Source organism: Ylistrum balloti, unplaced genomic scaffold (assembly GCF_031769215.1).
Source record: "Ylistrum balloti isolate Yb309-2 unplaced genomic scaffold, AGI_CSIRO_Ybal_v1 Utg369724, whole genome shotgun sequence".
Lineage (NCBI taxonomy): Eukaryota > Metazoa > Mollusca > Bivalvia > Pectinida > Pectinidae > Ylistrum > Ylistrum balloti.
In genome coordinates, this window is record NW_026781942.1 from 134,160 (window position 1) to 152,867 (window position 18,708).

The following is an 18,708-nucleotide window of genomic DNA, read 5'->3' on the forward strand; positions in this document are numbered from 1 at the left end:
TTCGTTCACTTCTAACACTACAGTCTGTGTGTACGTGCGTGCGTGCGTGTGTGTGTGTATTTAACACTTGAAACATTCTAGCAATTACAGATACACATACGTCATACCTGCGCGTGATGTCTAGATCTCATTTCAGTATTTTATAATCTGACGACAGCTTTATAGTATTCCTATATTAATATTTCACGAATGATGTAATTGTAGATTACTAGAACGTCATGCCGATCTCACGAATGATGTAATTGTAGATTACTAGAACGTCATGCCGATCTCACGAATGATGTAATTGTAGATTACTAGAACGTCATGCCGATCTCACGAATGATGTAATTGTAGATTACTAGAACGTCATGCCGATCTCACGAATGATGTAATTGTAGATTGCTAGAATGCGTTATATCCGTCTCTGCTCTATGTTAGCTGTATGTTCCGGCTTCTTAGAGAAGCACAGAGAAAACTAAAGTGATGTTGTTGGGAAGCAAACAGAGAAAGTTACACGTGAATTAAGTATTGAATTTAATGAGTCTGACAACCTAAGATTAGAACTTGTTAGACATGGAAAACTACTTGGTGTGTACTTGATGTTACCTTTCAGGGAACAAACATGTCCAAGATGTTATTTAAAAACTAAACTTTAAAATCTATCAGTTATGTAGAATCAAAAATTCTTTCCTATTTTTACAAGAAACCCCTACTTCAACGGCTTTATTTCACCTTACCTTGATTATTGTTCCAGTATTTATTCATTTATTATCATTTCTTTACGAACTGACCTAGCCCCAGAAGAAGAAAAGACATCTATAAAAGTAACAGGAGATATTTTAAGACAATTTCTTGTGTTCTACTGATAAAATAAAAGGGGTCGCCATATTAAAGACTCATTCTCACAGAAGTCAGAAAATGGACCGGAAAAATGCTTAAAAATTGACAAAAAGAAAAATATAATTTAAGTTGTAATCCATAAACTTCAGTACCTCGTCAGAAACGCTGTTCATGCGTCCGCCTTTTTAAGTAGGGACCGGATTATCAATTCTTTAAAAAAAAAAGATATCTCTGCTGTCGACCCCATACTCTGTCTGGTTTATTCGGTCAACAGAACTTCTTCATAACTGTTTTACTCTGTATCATGAAATCCACAAAACACGTGATTTCTTCAAGGTCGTTTTCCATAATTTTACCAATGTAATATTTGTGATCTTACGTTATCACAGCAAAATTATCTTTGTCATAGGCGACTGTATCGTTGGCTATAACTGAAGATGGCTCCACATTGTCTTCCTCTACGTGCTCCAATAATCTCGTTTGATTAAGCTGTTTCCTAATCTCAATTATCTCCCGTCCAAAGTCAGAATATCTATTGAATCTTTTTTCACAGAAACAGTTTTCACACGCTCAAGTTGTATATCTCTTTACCATCTGGCCATGTACATCCTTTGTGATAACATGCAAATAGAGATTTCCTTCTATTGTCTTGGCCATTTCTTGTCGCGCATCAAACTCAGTACTGCATCGTCCGTATTTGTCTCTCGTGATTAAATGGTACTCAATTTTGCCCTCAGACCGAGAGGCCAATGAAAAAAAAAAACATCTTGGATAACGGCCTTGTTTTGTTTAACTGCAATATCTGCATTCCTTTTGGCTGTTCCGCCTACGTCATCACATGCACTCTCCCCATGTCCGGCCTCAAAGCAATGCCAAGACGCTTTACAACCGTGTATTACCTCAAACTCATTGATCAGATCAAAACCCGATTTGTTTCTGTATTGAGACGAGGGTGTGTCGGTCCAATAATGGACATGTTTCAGATATGGAACATAATCTCTGGCAATGCTAGTAGTGGCACCACTGTCGCATCGTGATGTAAGACCTCTTAAGAAAACACCATACTCTTGTGACACAAGGAATCATGACAGTCCCTATAATAAAACATGACTGGGTGCAGAGTCTCCGTCGATGCGTTCCAGTAGGCGGATTGTGTCTCCTCCATCTTTTGGCAGGTATAATTTTAACTACAATCCATGTGGACAAGAACCTGATTTTTAGGCAGCATATCTTTCTTTGTATAAATGATTTGTATTGTTGTGTTAACCTCTCCAATTTTGTAAGTTGTTTTTGGAACATTTCTTCCAATTACTCCTTGGAATCTTTGTATGTGTTGACGAACGTGTCTGGGTCTGAACTGGTTATCGTAGTCAAACCAAACTTTTAAAATAATATAAATGAGGTAAAACAAACATGTCATTAACCCATCAATAGAATTAACCATCACTAGATATACTCACGTGGAGACAACAATATACTCGAAGTATTATTTTCTCGAAACATTACCAGATCCTGTGTTTCCAATGACATCAGGTAAGTCTAAATGTCGAAACAACCGAACAGCACTTTGGCCATGTTTAGCTCGTAAATTATGTCCAGTAAGTTATAATGCATGGGCATTTCTTTATCTTAATTCGATTTTTATAATAATTTTAACCATATATGCAGATAAGACCTTGTTGACAGCTTAAGTATGTTACTATACAGCTTAATTTATCGTATTTATTTACTCGTGATCTGAAACATGTTGATAATTAATGGTCTCGTGTATTACATATTTGATTTCCTCATTTCTTTTTCTGAATTTAGTTCAGCATTGTTTATTATAAATACCAACTGCTTTCCAAAGTCAATGTTTTCTTAAACATCTACCAGGTATGCTATGTAATGGACACGAAAACAATAGGATTTTCAATAAACGTGACAATATTGTCGACATTGGGATTTCAGTCCCGTAAATTACATAGATTTGGAGACGAATAAAAACTGGTCATTTGTTTCCTTTTGGCATCAAACGTATGTAAAGAGTGTTTTATTTCAGAAAATATAGATCAATACAACTTTTGATAATAATCTATGCTTGTATCAACAATAAAAATCTGTTTAAATTACTGGTATAATTAATGACAATACCGCGTTTTGCGATGACACCTGCAGACAAGACGTATACAACTATGTTTTCCTATAAAATTACAGGCCCATACAGCTTTCATGATTTGGTTAATAGTTTTTTTACTGTAGAATAAGATAAAACAATGAAAAAACATTCACATCCAACTCGGACAGGAAGTATATTACAGCGACACCAATTGTCGCGGTTCCGTGAGAACGAGGCTAAAAACAGAGAAGAGGAATATTACTGCATTTGTGATTATTGGAGAATCTGTCTTTGCTACGGTATTTGTAAAAATAAAATTGAATTTTAAGACCAAACATCGATAAGAGCCCAGACTTACTTTTTAAAAGCTTTCAACATTTTTATCTGATATCTTGACTCGTTCTCCGCGACTGTATTATAAAACAACGACTGAATTAGAAATATAATTGATTAGCGATTATAGGTGTAATCATTGCCATTAATTTATTATTAAAATTATCAAAATGACCTAGGCCTATCAACTAGTTAAGTTACTGGCCTTGGACAAAACTGTGTTGGACAGCATCCCATGTCTTCATATGGAAACGCCGAAGAGGTTCCGAGTAGAAGGATAACGTCATTTCCCACAATTCAATAGATTAAAGATGGAAGGAAGAGGATAGATCCACGAACACTCGCATCGCAAATGTCGCCTGTTCAGCTAGTTTTCGACAAAAGCGATTGGATTTGGTGTTGAAGTATTAACTTTCTTTCATTTTTAATCAACAGTGTAGAAATTTGGGCAATCCCTTGTGCCTGAAGTCTGTCATCATCAATTGTCTCCAACCCAGGGCTGAGGCCGGTGACCAGGCTTGTTACCTGCATTCTGATTATCAGCTCAAATGGAGGGGGATGCTTGAGTACCCCAGTCATGTTATGATACGGATTTTACCTTAGTTGTCAATTGTATGTATATATTAAGAATATTATAAGCGTTAGAGGCATTCCAGAACCCCAAAATGGGTGATGAATGTGGCATTAAGGTGGTGTGTCGTGTTCGACCGCTGAACTCTTCAGAGGAAAAGGCAGGGAGTAAATTTGTCCTCAAGTTTCCAACGGATGATTCAATCAACTGTGGAGTAAGTATGCTAATCTATGTCATTGTCTACATATTCTTAAACGCATTGCCTGGCGCTTGACTTGTCACCGTAACTCGTGATTCACATTAATGTATAATTTATAAATGACAAATCTTATCATCATAATTCATGACAAAATATGTATCCGAAGAAAACGTATAGAGCTCAATGTGTGCATCAGTATCTATATTATGTTAACTAGGAAAAAATAACTTTGTACATATAAAATATAATTTGCAGGTAACACAATAACTCACCACCTAAATTTTGTTTGAAACTGATATTTGGTTTGTGGGGTCAACAAGTTGACCTCTGATGCAGACACGTTAGAGCTTCATTGATTGGTTACTGTTGCAGTGTGTTACATCATGGCAACTGGTGCTGAGGCTGTCAACTATACATCATTGTTGAGCAGTTGATATCACTAATACAATATATTTGGTGCTAAAAAATTACAAATAAATTCTGTTGAACAAGACTGTCTACACCAGTTGTTTTAAAAATGTATCTTTTATTGTATATGACATGGAATTTCCATTATCGTGATAGCATTATCATATTGATTCAATGCTTTGTTGTTGTTTCGCATTATATTATAATTAGGCAATTTTTTAGCAGCAATAAGATACTATGTACAAATAGAATTTTAAAATTGTATTGAATTTTCAAAAGAATATTTTGGACATGATGTTCTGAAAGCCAACCAGTGCTCTTGATGTAATATTTTAACAAATGGATGAAGACCCTTTCTTTTCCAACCTTAAGGGTTAAATATTTTCAGCATAACTATGGCTACCTTTCATTGACTTGCATGATATTTCCTAATCTAATGAATAAAACAATATTAACCTGGTTGTTGCTCATTTATTTAATGATTTTACTTGCTTCAGTGTTGAAAATGATGGAGGTTATAAAGCCCCTTACCACTTAGGATTGACTGTCACGATCATGGTGGTCGTCGACTTCCAAATGAGACATGATCAGAATCATTGAAATACTTACAGGTTTAGAGAAGGGAAAATCATTGATACTAAAGAGTTTTGGCATTTATGATAATACAAAGTTAGAAAGGGTGTCTTGGAAAGTCTGGATCACATAAACATGTTATTAAACGTGCATGGGTGAATGAAAATATTACTGCAATATGGGTATTTGTAAATTTTACCATTAACATGTATTCCATCAATTTTAGGGGGTAAATATGCTAATATGCAGTGTATCTTGAGCATTGAACTAAATGTAATTTGTTAAGATAAATATGTTGCTTTTTTTGTAAAATATCATACATTTCACTTTTGTAATATTTTATGATATTGATATATAAAGTGTTACTTATCTAATAAGGTTATACGGCTCTGTTGAAAGTGTCAATCAACACTTTTTGTATCATATTTAAAACCTGAATTCCACTGTAGCAGTCCAGTCTCTTTTTCTGAAACAACACTGAAATATCTATTAGGCCATAATATTAGTGTGTCACAGTAATTTGTGATTATGATGTCTCATGACCAAGATTGATTTACCTTAAATTAGTAGATTTCTTTTAAATCAGATGAACTTTTACTTAAATGGTATTGGTGTTATTTGAAATCCACTAAATACAAGTAAAAAAAATGTGCTATCTATTATTTACCAAAATGATATTTTCTTATTGTACTACAGCAAAGAAAGTGATTGATATATATGTTATGTAAGATTTAATTTGCCTGTTGTCACATCTTCATGTATACATGCTTTTAACAATTGGATATTTATATTGAAGTAATATTAACAAGTAAATTTGTGTTTGCCAGGGAAAGCTGTTTGTGTTTGATAAAGTGTTGAAGCCCAACGTGAGTCAGGATTATGTCTACGAGACTGCTGCCAAACCCATTGTTGCTGGTAAGATATAATTTCGATGAGCTAAAATTTGACTAATTATCTTATCTTTGATGTTTATGCTGCTGTTAAACTTTTTGTCTATGTTGCTTTCAACAAAATGAAAAGTTTACATCTTGTCAATTAAAAGTTTATGGTAGTATTGTGATCATGTGCTTTTATTGATAATTCTGTTAATAGAAATACGTAATTATGCACTATCTGAGAGGAGTATAATGTCAGTCCATTTAAGATAATTATATTTCATGTTATGACATATGCATGTTATTCTAATAAAGAAAAAACACTGAGCATTTGTGTCAGTTTATCGACACTAATGTAAAGCTTCACATTCTGCTAAAATGCATATATATATGTTAATGTGCAGAAATATATACTGTCTGCATGATGTGTCGATCTATAAAAGCAGCAGCATTTTATGCCTTTTTTACAAGGGGCACATAGTGCAACACATATCCGTCCCATCCAATATGTTTTGAATCAATGTCTTACCTTCAGAACCGCTCAACAGATTCAATTTATATTTATAATGAGAGTTAATTATCCTATGATATCATAACATCAGAGTTGCACCTGATGATATTCTGGTTTTAAAGTCAGACACATAAATAGTTACAAATTTCAGTACATGTTGTACTTACTCCGCCTACAAATACCAACATTTACTGTGTGTGTAGTCATACACCATGTTAATTATAAATCATTATTTAATGGACTACTTTGTCACAGGTTGCTAAATACCTGCATTCCTAGATGTGAGGTAGTTATAAGATAGATTTGCCAATGTGATAGTAAGTAGTGGAATACATTTGTGCCATAATGGTATCATTTACAAAAGTTGTAGGTACTATATTATAGGAGTCATTTATTTAGACAAGTGGTATAATACCAGGACACAGTATACACAACGCAATGCTACATCTTGTACACGCACAAACATCAGAAGGCTAGGTGGCTTTACTGGAAGGAGCATCTTAAAACAACAACATGCACTTACAACTGCCTTCCATCACATTTTCTGACTGGTATTTGCTGACTATCATCAGAAGAGAGGCTGTTCAAATCACCCTTTGTGCTTAGTTCATTGTCCATTGGTTGTCTGTCCTCCTGTCTTTAAACAATTTCTGTTATTGCTTTAAATTTGTTGAGAAGTACTGGATGGATCATAGGCAGATTTCCTTTAGTCACAAGTTTTTGTATGTCTGATTTAGGACTGATTAAAGAACAATATAACTGATAGATCATGATGTTATATTTGTTAAATTACATATTATCAAGATCTCCCCTGGTCTGTAGTTGTGTAGTGTCCTTTTTGGGACTAATGGTAAAAAAAATGGCAGAAAAGTTGCTATCTTGGATTTGAACAGTTAATTTTATTATAGCTTCTTATACAGATTTCATTCTCTATATATATATCCCCTTGGTACCTTAATAAGTACATATATAGATAAATATATATGTGATTTTGGGACAGATGAAAAAATTATGTGACTTTTTCATCTGTTGTAATATACATTTGATATATAGCTCGATATAATATCATATATTATATAATATTGTGCTCTTTTCTGGGTAGTGAAATCTACTGGATTTCTGTGAAACTCTACATAAGCATTATATATTTATGTTGTCTGTTCTTTTTTACATTAAAGAAATATAGATATAGCAAACACTTGAAATTAAAGGAAACAGATTTGGTAATGAATTACACTGTATAAAAGGATTGAAAAAAAATACACACACTTTTATTGAGGTATATGTTTTAGAAGTTCTACATTTCATTCTTTTTATTAGATAATGAAATAATTCAGTGATTAATACAGTTTCCCCTAGCAGCTAAAATTTCCCTCTTACAGAATGTTACACTTAAATCTTACAATATATTTCCTAATTTATTGCTCTTTGAATTTTCCCTGTTTCAACATAAAATACATTTTGATCTTTCGGTTTTGTTGTTTTTGAGAAGAATTTGATAGATTTTATAAACCATCTGTTCTTTTAAAAATCATTCATTATTCATAAGTTGTTACAGTCAATCACGAAGTGCTGAAAAATTTAGATCAATTACAGCCCAGGAAGTTTCTTCCTGTGGCCCTTCGGAACCCAGGCTGTTTTCCTGGTCACAAAAAGAACACTTTCCCCTATATCCTAGATTATTCCCTATAATTTGCCCCTTGACCAAATACAAGGTAGATAAAGAATTGAAGTTTGACAAAACCACTTATCTGATTGAAATAATTCATTAAACAGACATATTTATGAATTGTTAAAAGTGCAAAAAATGCAAAACAACCATGTTCATCTAACATGTTGGTTGAAGGTGAGAGTGATGACTGGAATGAGTCAGCACTAGCTAAGTAGCGAGACTCCGCCCCATCTAACCTTGTATTGATTATTGGACGAGCAGCTGGAGCACACATTTATACTGCAGTATGTATGTAGTAGGACAGGATAGGAAAACTCCACTCACTATGGATCTACAATCTTACTCCTAAAATGTTACCTTTCTTTGACTCAAATACTACACTAGTTGAGCTCTGACTAACAATCTTACAGTGATATAGAGCTCAAACTCACTCCACTGTAAATGTCAGGTGTATTGGCTGAAGAGTATTTGTATCATGATAATGCCAGAAAAGGTAATTTTGGTAATTCATCGACATAAAACAATACATAAGAAATAGACATGTCCCTCAAACTTCAGTTTTTGGAATCAAAAACATACTCAAGGGTCTACTAAATGCTATGCATTACGATTGTCGATGGATATTTCCTTTATATTTCTATGTAAATTTCATGTATATCACCTGAGACCTGAGAATGCTATTGTTATTAATCTAATATTTTTCTCACAATTTTTGAAGGATGAAGTATAATACCTTCTTCGAAAATAAAGGTTTGAATGAAAAAAAATATACAACTTCATTGATTAATCTGTGCAATCCATTTACATTAAATTGTTTTGGTAAAATCTGGCACATTAAATATACGTTTTACAATATTAGGAAATTTGTGTATTTACTATGTATTTCTAGTGGAAACGAAATGTTTTGAACGTTTAAGACTGGTGGATATCTGCTTCATTGAGATTTAGAGCCTGCTCAGACAGATGTGTGTGTATTCCACATGACTTAGTTGGCAGTGAGCCCCCTCCAGCATTATCAGGCAGATTACTTGTAACTGTGCAGTAAATGGTTGTGTGGGCATTTTGTGGCTGGGAGGAGGGATACTGGTACATATCTCAATAAAGGTTATGTCATTTGTTGTGAGAGCTCAACCATGTGAACTGTTTTGTTTACTATTAATAGACACTTTTAAGTATACATGTGTGTTGTTTACAGTCTTCCCATCTTTGAAATACTTCAGTTCCCGTTGTTTTGTTTTCTTCAAAGTCATATGGTGATTTGTCATAAGGCAAGCAATAGTGGAATGTATAGAAGTGAGTAAAGATCAACAAAGGACTTGTAGGGAGCTGTGGTTTATCTTTATAGTAAATACACAGGGAGCTGTGGTTTATCTTTATAGTAAATACACAGGGAGCTGTGGTTTATCTTTATAGTAAATACACAGGGAGCTGTGGTTTATCTTTATAGTAAATACACAGGGAGCTGTGGTTTATCTTTATAGTAAATACACAGGGAGTAGTGGTTTATCTTTATAGTAAATACACAGGGAGCTGTGGTTTATCTTTATAGTAAATACACAGGGAGCTGTGGTTTATCTTTATAGTAAATACACAGGGAGCTGTGGTTTATCTTTATAGTAAATACACAGGGAGCTGTGGTTTATCTTTATAGTAAATACACAGGGAGCTGTGGTTTATCTTTATAGTAATACACAGGGAGCTGTGGTTTATCTTTATAGTAAATACACAGGGAGCTGTGGTTTATCTTTATAGTAAATACACAGGGAGCTGTGGTTTATCTTTATAGTAAATACACAGGGAGCTGTGGTTTATCTTTATAGTAAATACACAGGGAGCTGTGGTTTATCTTTATAGTAAATACACAGGGAGCAGTGGTTTATCTTTATAGTAAATACACAGGGAGCTGTGGTTTATCTTTATAGTAAATACACAGGGAGCTGTGGTTTATCTTTATAGTAAATACACAGGGAGCTTTGGTTTATCTTTATAGTAAATACACATGGAGCTGTGGTTTATCTTTATAGTAAATACACAGGGAGCTGTGGTTTATCTTTAAAGTAAATACACAGGGAGCTGTGGTTTATCTTTATAGTAAATACACAGGGAGCTGTGGTTTATCTTTATAGTAAATACACAGGGAGCTGTGGTTTATCTTTATAGTAAATACACAGGGAGCTGTGGTTTATCTTTATAGTAAATACACAGGGAGCTGTGGTTTATCTTTATAGTAAATACACAGGGAGCTGTGGTTTAACTTTATAGTAAATACACAGGGAGCTGTGGTTTAACTTTATAGTAAATACACATGGAATACTGGTTAAGATAATGGGGCCCCAGATCCCATTGGAAAATATTCATATATAAGCCAAATTCCTAGAATTGAAAATTTACTCCTGAAAATTTTCATTCCAATTCATAAATTTTCTTCCAAGCAATGAGAAAAAAATACCACATCCCAGATATGTATTGTGTGAGGCCTTGAGGAATCTCAGCATTGGTATCAAAACTCTAATGGGATGTATGTAATTACCCATGCTGGACACAATTTGTGTCTGTTGCAGTCCCAGGTAGCATGACTGTAGACTTTTTATTATATTGGTATTGGCGCCATCTTCTCAAATACTGTCCAAAATAAACTCATTTATGTTATATGCACATGGCATCTTAATCTATGTCTTTCCTAGTGTACTTGGAGAATACTTTATCTATTTATTGACGTCCATTTGAAGCAGTGACAGTGCCATTACCAATAGGTCATGTCACCTTGATCTATTATCAAGGTCATTTTATTTAGGAGTGAAACTAAATAGTTCATGTGGTTGGACCTGAGGTGTTCAGTTATGAATTAAGGATAGACTTTGTGATATTAATTCATATCTGGTAAACTTTATGAGGACTTTCAATTAAAGGTAGATAGCTGAATCTTCTTCACAGCAAAACAGATTTTAAAAGTGACCAACCTGTAGTGTAAAATAAAGGATGTTACCAGAAAAAAAATCATTATACTTGGAGAAAACAGTAAACCTGTGGTCAGTTTGAGTAGGTGGGTAGTTCACACCTGAGGTTAAACTAGCAAACTCTTTCTTTTATTATAATGGCAGAATGGAAATTATGTCCCCAGGTATAAGCCAATTTCTTATATATATAATGCAGCTGCCCTTTACATTAAACAATGTACCGTGATTTAGTCAAGCCATCTATGTACATTATACTACCAGTGAGTCAAGTCACCTGCATCTTTTGATAGTTTTTGTAATAATAACTTGTGGTCAGCTTATCTTTAAATCTTCAGTGGAACAATCGGAGTAGAAATGAAAAAATATTCAGTACCAATCTCACTGTGACCAAAAACTCTGTACAATGTACAGCTATATTGCTACACACAGCCTTAGGTCTATTACAGAATACAATAAACTAATCAGAAATAACATTTATATTTATTGATGATATTGTAAATGGTGGTACTAGTATTTGTCATATCCAAGACTTAAATACCGTAGCCATCAGTTTGTAAATTGTTTTGGATGGCATATGGCAGGCCTTCTGTATGTTGTTCAGTGTGATAGTCACCAGGTACTGCAAGGCAAGCATGCTTGCTGCTTGCAGTTTGATAATCCCATCAAAGATTAGATTAACAAATTTTCCTTGAAAAAATAAAGGTAAAACACAGACCTGAAAACAGCACTACATGCTTTGATAATTAAAGGATAGTTAGAGGAAGAGAAAACATGCACAAGGTTTGATGTCAGGACATAGAATATGGAATCCTATTGTAATTAATTGACACTGAAAAGTGTATTATAATATTATCTATGACGAATAAATTTCCTGGACATTTGCCAGTGGGATTTATGTACAATAATGTAATATATATAAGACAAATTGCTGTGCAGTAAAACAAACCCTTCCTGTAACTCCTGGCATTTCAGGAATATCTACATCTGTCCACCTTTAACAGGATGTAAGAAAACCAACAGGAATTCAAATACTGACACTCATTTTTGTAGGATCTACAGTATAATTAGTCTGTTTTAGTATAAATCCTCCCAGCATCACAACAGAAAGTGTACAGACCAATTAACATTAAAGTAAGCTTGTAGGCTTATGATCTTTGATGGCTAACAACTAAGGTACCTGGTTCACGTAAACACAGTCTGTATCAGTAGACTAGTAATACAGACGGTGATACTTACATACCAAAACTCTGTTAATGAATGTATAAAGAAGTATATATGTTTATATATCTGAAGAATCTGTGATATCATTAGTACATGTAAACACAGGCGATGTCAGTAGGCTAGTAATACAGACAGTGATACTTACATACCAAAACTCTGTTATTGAATGTATAAAGAAGAATATATGTTAATATATCTGAAGAATCTGTGATATCATTGGTACATGTAAACACAGGCGATGTCAGTAGACTAGTAATACAGACAGTGATACTTACATACCAAAACTCTGTTATTGAATGTATAAAGAAGTATATATGTTTATATATCTGAAGAATCTGTAATATCATTGTTTGAAAATCAAATTATTGACTTATTTTAACTAGGTGGTAAATTTTGCAGTGCAACTTATATAAGATAATTTTGTAAACAAACAAAAAATGTTAAACAAAAAATGCCATTGTTTGTGATGATAAGGCCATAACTACTGTCTTAATTGTCAATTGTTGGATCACCATTAATAATATTACACCTGTGTTACGTTAGTGGATCAATCCTCACCTTATATTGCTATTAGGTCATCATAATTCATACACAAACGTTAGATTTGATACATCTAAAACATTATCATACCATATAAAGTATGCAAAAAGTATCTACAAGTTTTATAATAATAAACGATCCTACTGGAGTCCTGGGCCTATTAGTTAGTGTACATGTAATGTCCAGCTGTTTTGTATGGCTACATGTCACATCCCATGTCCCAAAGTGTACATGTAATGTCCAGCTGTTTTGTGTGGCCACATATCACATCCCATGTCCCAAAGTGTACATGTAATGTCCAGCTGTTTTGTGTGGCCACATATCACATCCGATGTCCCAAAGTGTACATGTAATGTCCAGCTGTTTTGTGTGGCGGCCACATGTCACATCCCATGTCCCAAAGTGTACATGTAATGTCCAGCTGTTTTGTGTGGCCACATATCACATCCGATGTCCCAAAGTGTACATGTAATGTCCAGCTGTTTTGTGTGGCCACATATTACATGCCATGTCCCAAAGTGTAATGTCCAGCTGTTTTGTGTGGCCACATATCACATCCGATGTCCCAAAGTGTACATGTAATGTCCAGCTGTTTTGTGTGGCCACATATCACATCCGATGTCCCAAAGTGTACATGTAATGTCTAGCTGTTTTGTGTGGCCACATGTCACATCCCATGTCCCAAAGTGTACATGTAATGTCCAGCTGTTTTGTGTGGCCACATATCACATCCAATGTCCCAAAGTGTACATGTAATGTCTAGCTGTTTTGTGTGGCCACATATCACATCCCATGTCCCAAAGTGTACATATAATGTCCAGTTGTTTTGTGTGGCCACATATCACATCCGATGTCCCAAAGTGTACATGTAATGTCCAGCTGTTTTGTGTGGCCACATATCACATGCCATGTCCCAAAGTGTAATGTCCAGCTGTTTTGTGTGGCCACATGTCACATGCCATATCCCAAAGTGTACATGTAATGTCTAGCTGTTTTGTGTGGCCACATGTCACAGCTTATGTCCCATAGTGTCCAGATAACATCCAGCTGTTTTGTGTGGCCACATGTCACAGCCCTTGTCCCAAAGTGTACATATAATATCCAGCTGTTTTGTATGGCCACATGTCACAGCCGTTGTCCCAAAGTGTACATATAATGTCCAGCTGTTTTGTGTGGCCACATGTCACAGCCCTTGTTTCAAAGTGTACATGTGACGTCTAGCTGTTTTGTGTGGCCACATGTCACAGCCCTTGTCCCATAGTGTCCAGATAACATCCAGCTGTTTTGTGTGGCCACATGTCACAGCCCTTGTCCCAAAGTGTCCAGATAACATCCAACTGTTTTGTGTGGCCACATGTCACAGCCCTTGTCCCAAAGTGTACATATAATGTCCAGCTGTTTTGTGTGGCCACATGTCACATCCTATGTCCCAAAGTGTAATGTCCAGCTGTGGCCACATGTCACATCCCATGTCCCATAGTGTACATGTAATGTCCAGCTGTTTTGTGTGGCCACCTGTCACATCCCATGTCCCAAAGTGTAATGTCCAGCTGTGGCCACATGTCACATCCCATGTCCCATAGTGTACATGTAATGTCCAGCTGTTTTGTGTGGCTACATGTCACAGCCCATGTCCCATAGTGTACAATTAATGTCTAGCTGTTTTGTGTGGCCACATGTCACAGCCCTTGTCCCATCAAGGCATTGCAGAATCTTTGATGACTATGAAATGGGCTGCACCTATGAACTGCTATCTAGGCTAGATAGTAACATACAGTCCTGATCCAGCACCACTCCCAAGAGCAGTGTCTGGTAACTGCAGATAGGAATATTGACTTTCGACATATGACTGTTTGGTACTAAATATGGTAACCTTGCTTTTTCAGGCCACCATCATCCGATGTACACGTCACCCTGTATCTGTGGTCCATATAGTCTGTCTCTCCATCCCTGAACAGTTCTTGTTGTCACTATTTCTTGAGAATTGTGTATACCAAACAGATCTTTTGCAAATATTTTGTCAGGCATTGTGTGTCGTAAACTTAAAACATTTTTGACAGAACCAACTTCAGTGAAACTTTACAAAAACCTTCCATGGCTGAAGGTGCACCAAAATTCTTAATTCTATGGTCCCCAACCCCCAGGGGCCTGAGGGACGGGGGCCAAAAAGGGTCGAATTGATTAAAACTTCAAAAATCTTCTTCTCAAATCCCAGTTATGGTAGAATCAAGAACTCTTCATGGATAGGAATGCCCTCAGATGCTTTACCAAAATTGAAAATTTCATAACCATGCGGTCTCACTTTTCCCCCTTGGGATCTTGACTGACCCCCAAGTAAAGTCCCTTGGGCCCCTTGTTAGGTCTACTTTAATGGATAGTTGTGCCCTGAATATTTTGAGACTGATCGCAAAAACAAAATGGCAGACAAACAGCCATCTTGGATTTTGAACATGTTAAAAGGACAGAGTTAAGGTTTTTTCCTAATTCATATGTAGGTTTTCTTTGGTCTGCATTCTGTTGCTGTTGTTGAGAAGTAGGAGATTGTTCCACTTGGTCCCTGGTAAAGCTTTACATTGTCTATTTCAGAACTTACCAGGGAGACAAAATGACCTACAACTAGCTACAGTCTTAGATTTCTTTTAAGGTTTTCCCAAATTTCATGTAACTCAGAGCAAATAAGAGAATAGCAGAGAAAACAAGGGAAAGATTTAACGTTTAAAGAGCAAATTAAGATCAAACAATGGCGGGTGCTAATTGCAAGATCCCTCTGGGATTACGAAGCGTCATGTCCCTGATAAAGGTTGAAAGATGAATTGATTAAAATATTAATATAAATATATACAACTTTGTACATATCTTATACATATCATCAGCATGGTGGTATCTCCTGAGAAAATGAGACAATTTTGTACAGGACATAACTCAAAGGGAATTGGCAGAAAACAATGTTTTGAATTTAATGTTTTCCAGCATGTTACAGAATAGGAGACATCATGGCTACATTTACATGTAAAGTGGGATCGACATTTTGATTAAGCAATATATATTGCCATTGAACTGAACATTTAAGTTATGAAAATACAGTTTTAAATGATACTTGTATTGTGAATGTTTAACACCACGATGATCACTAATTTTATATTATTCTTTGTTATGTGGAGTTGTACCATCTCTGTCTCTTGGGTAAAGCTGTTGTAGGCACATGAACATTTTGGAATTTTATCAAAGATTTTCCACTTCAATATTTACTGTATTCATTTAACACCCAGATGTTACTTAACCTTCTCAATAGATGAAGACATTGGTTACTGGGTAGATTCAAAAGAAACTATTTTTTCTGGAACTTCCTTCTTTTTTTGGGATGTTCCTTTTTGTTTCAAAATTGATGGAAATGTGAATAATTTCTTTCAAATTTCATTTAAATTGGAAGAGTTTTTTAACGTAGAGGCTTGAAACTTTGTAGGATGTTTAAATATATGTTGGAAGATGTGCACCTCCTATTATGGATTCATTCCTGACATTTTTCTGGATTTTCCATACTATGGAACTTAGTCATTTTCTGGAACATTTCCTGTTATCACAGTTTCTCAGAAACTACTATAAGAATCCTTCTGAAATTCCACATATAAATCACCTTTGGGCCCTAGATGACCATTTTCTATTTTTTGAACATCTTCAAATCAAAAATGGCTGCAACTTCTTTCTTCAAATGCTGTTCTTCTGCACCAATTCGTAAAATACAACCAAACTTTCTCTCTTATAACAAATATTCTACATACTCAACAAATAAAACACCCTTAACTGTCTTATAAATACCATTGTACTCATCCCGCAACTCGGCCAATTGTGGCTTTACCCCATTTTTACGTCATATTTAGATCAGCAAATTTGTCTGATGAGATGGGTTCATCAAATAAAGTTATTTACAGTAAGCTTCTTGTTTCAGGAAAATCCTTAATTTTATTTTCAAAACTGGTGTTCTTTTTCATTATCAATGGATTTGAGAAGACACTTTTTTTTCTTGGTACAGATGTGACCTACTTTTTTTTCTTGGTACAGATGTGACCTACTTTTTTTTCTTGGTACAGATGTGACCTACTTTTTTTTCTTGGTACAGATGTGACCTACTTTTTTTTCTTGGTACAGATGTGACCTACTTTTTTTTCTTGGTACAGATGTGACCTATGAATTAAACTCACAATTACTGTATACTGGGAAATTTTTGCCATTGTTTAATTTTCACCTTTTTCATCCATGGACAAGAAGAGCAAATTGAAGATTGGGGCAGAAATGGGGGTTTAATGGAAATGAAGGGAATTGGAATGGTACAAGTAAGAAAATAACCTGAGGTGAAAATGTATACAGTTGATGGGTCTAAAATATCTTTGTCCCTAAAATCACATCAATATTTATTGTCTTATTATTTCAGATGTGCTTGGAGGGTACAATGGAACTATATTTGCCTATGGTCAGACGTCCAGCGGTAAAACCCATACCATGGAGGTAAGACTGCCCACTGAAATGACAGTGATGACTGATTTGTACAGTATCCATCCCTAAAATAGAAATCTGCTGAAACCGACCCTATTATCCTTCAGATAGACCATGTTAGGTTGATAGCAGAACAATGAAATGGAATTCTTGTGAACTAATCAGATGTGAGTGTGGATATTTATGAAGGCAAGGGAAAATGTCACTGATGGACATTTTTGTAAATTCTGTTTAAGATTTTGGAAAATTTAAGTGCAAGAAAGTCCTGGCGTTATGGAGTATTCCGAAACCTGGTGTCAGCTTATATTATATGAAAGAATCTTACAGTACCTTCCAGATCACCTTGGTTAATAGATATTTCCCAGGACCTACAGTACCTTGTAGATTACCTTGGTTTATAGATATTTCCCAGGACCAACAGTACCTTGTAAATCACCTTGGTTTATAGATATTTCCCAGGACCTTGTAGATCACCTTGGTTTATAGATATTTCCCAGGACCTTGTAGATCACCTTGGTTTATAGATATTTCCCAGGACCAACAGTACCTTGTAGATCACCTTGGTTAATAGATATTTCCCAGGACCTACAGTACTTTGTAGATCACCTTGGTTTATAGATATTTCCCAGGACCTTGTAGATCACCTTGGTTTATAGATATTTCCCAGGACCAACAGTACCTTGTAGATCACCTTGGTTTATAGATATTTCTCAGGACCTACAGTACTTTGTAGATCACCTTGGTTTATAGATATTTCCCAGGACCTTATAGATCACCTTGGTTTATAGATATTTCCCAGGACCTTGTAGATCACCTTGGTTTATAGATATTTCCCAGGACCTTGTAGATCACCTTGGTTTATAGATATTTCCCAGGACCAACAGTACCTTGTAGATATTTCCCAGTACCTTGTAGATCACCTTGGTTTATAGATATTTCCCAGGACCTTGTATATCACCTTGGTTTATAGATATTTAGGATATCCCAGGACCTACAGACCTTGTAGATCACCTTGGTTTATAGATATTTCCCAGGACCTTGGACCTTGGTTTATAGATATTTCCCAGGTACAGTACCTTGTAGATCACCTTGGTTTATAGATATTTCCCAGGGACCTTGTAGATCACCTTGGTTTATAGATATTTCCCAGGACCTTGTAGATATCACCTTGTAGATCACCTTGGTTTATAGATATTTCCCAGGACCTTGTAGATCACCTTGGTTTATAGATATTTCCCAGGACCAACAGTACCTTGTAGATCACCTTGGTTTATAGATATTTCCCAGGACCAACAGTACCTTGTAGATCACCTTGGTTTATAGATATTTCCCAGGACCTTGTAGATCACCTTGGTTTATAGATATTTCCCAGGACCAACAGTACCTTGTAGATCACCTTGGTTTATAGATATTTCCCAGGACCTACAGGACCTTGTA

The 18,708-nt window shown here is 35.3% G+C and overlaps 1 protein-coding gene across 2 annotated transcripts in view; it reads left to right on the forward strand.

Annotated features, from left to right (window-relative positions):
- Positions 1 to 3,591: 3,591 nt before the first annotated feature.
- The window catches only part of LOC132565504 (kinesin heavy chain-like), a 60,585-nt gene continuing 45,468 nt past the window's right edge, over positions 3,592 to 18,708 (forward strand). For both annotated transcript variants that reach the window (XM_060230154.1, XM_060230155.1), the window contains exons 1-3: positions 3,592 to 4,038; positions 5,832 to 5,919; positions 17,210 to 17,283. In XM_060230154.1, the coding sequence (XP_060086137.1) occupies positions 3,919 to 4,038; positions 5,832 to 5,919; positions 17,210 to 17,283 (282 nt within the window). In that variant the 5' untranslated portion in view covers positions 3,592 to 3,918. The remainder of the gene's footprint in view (positions 4,039 to 5,831; positions 5,920 to 17,209; positions 17,284 to 18,708) is intronic.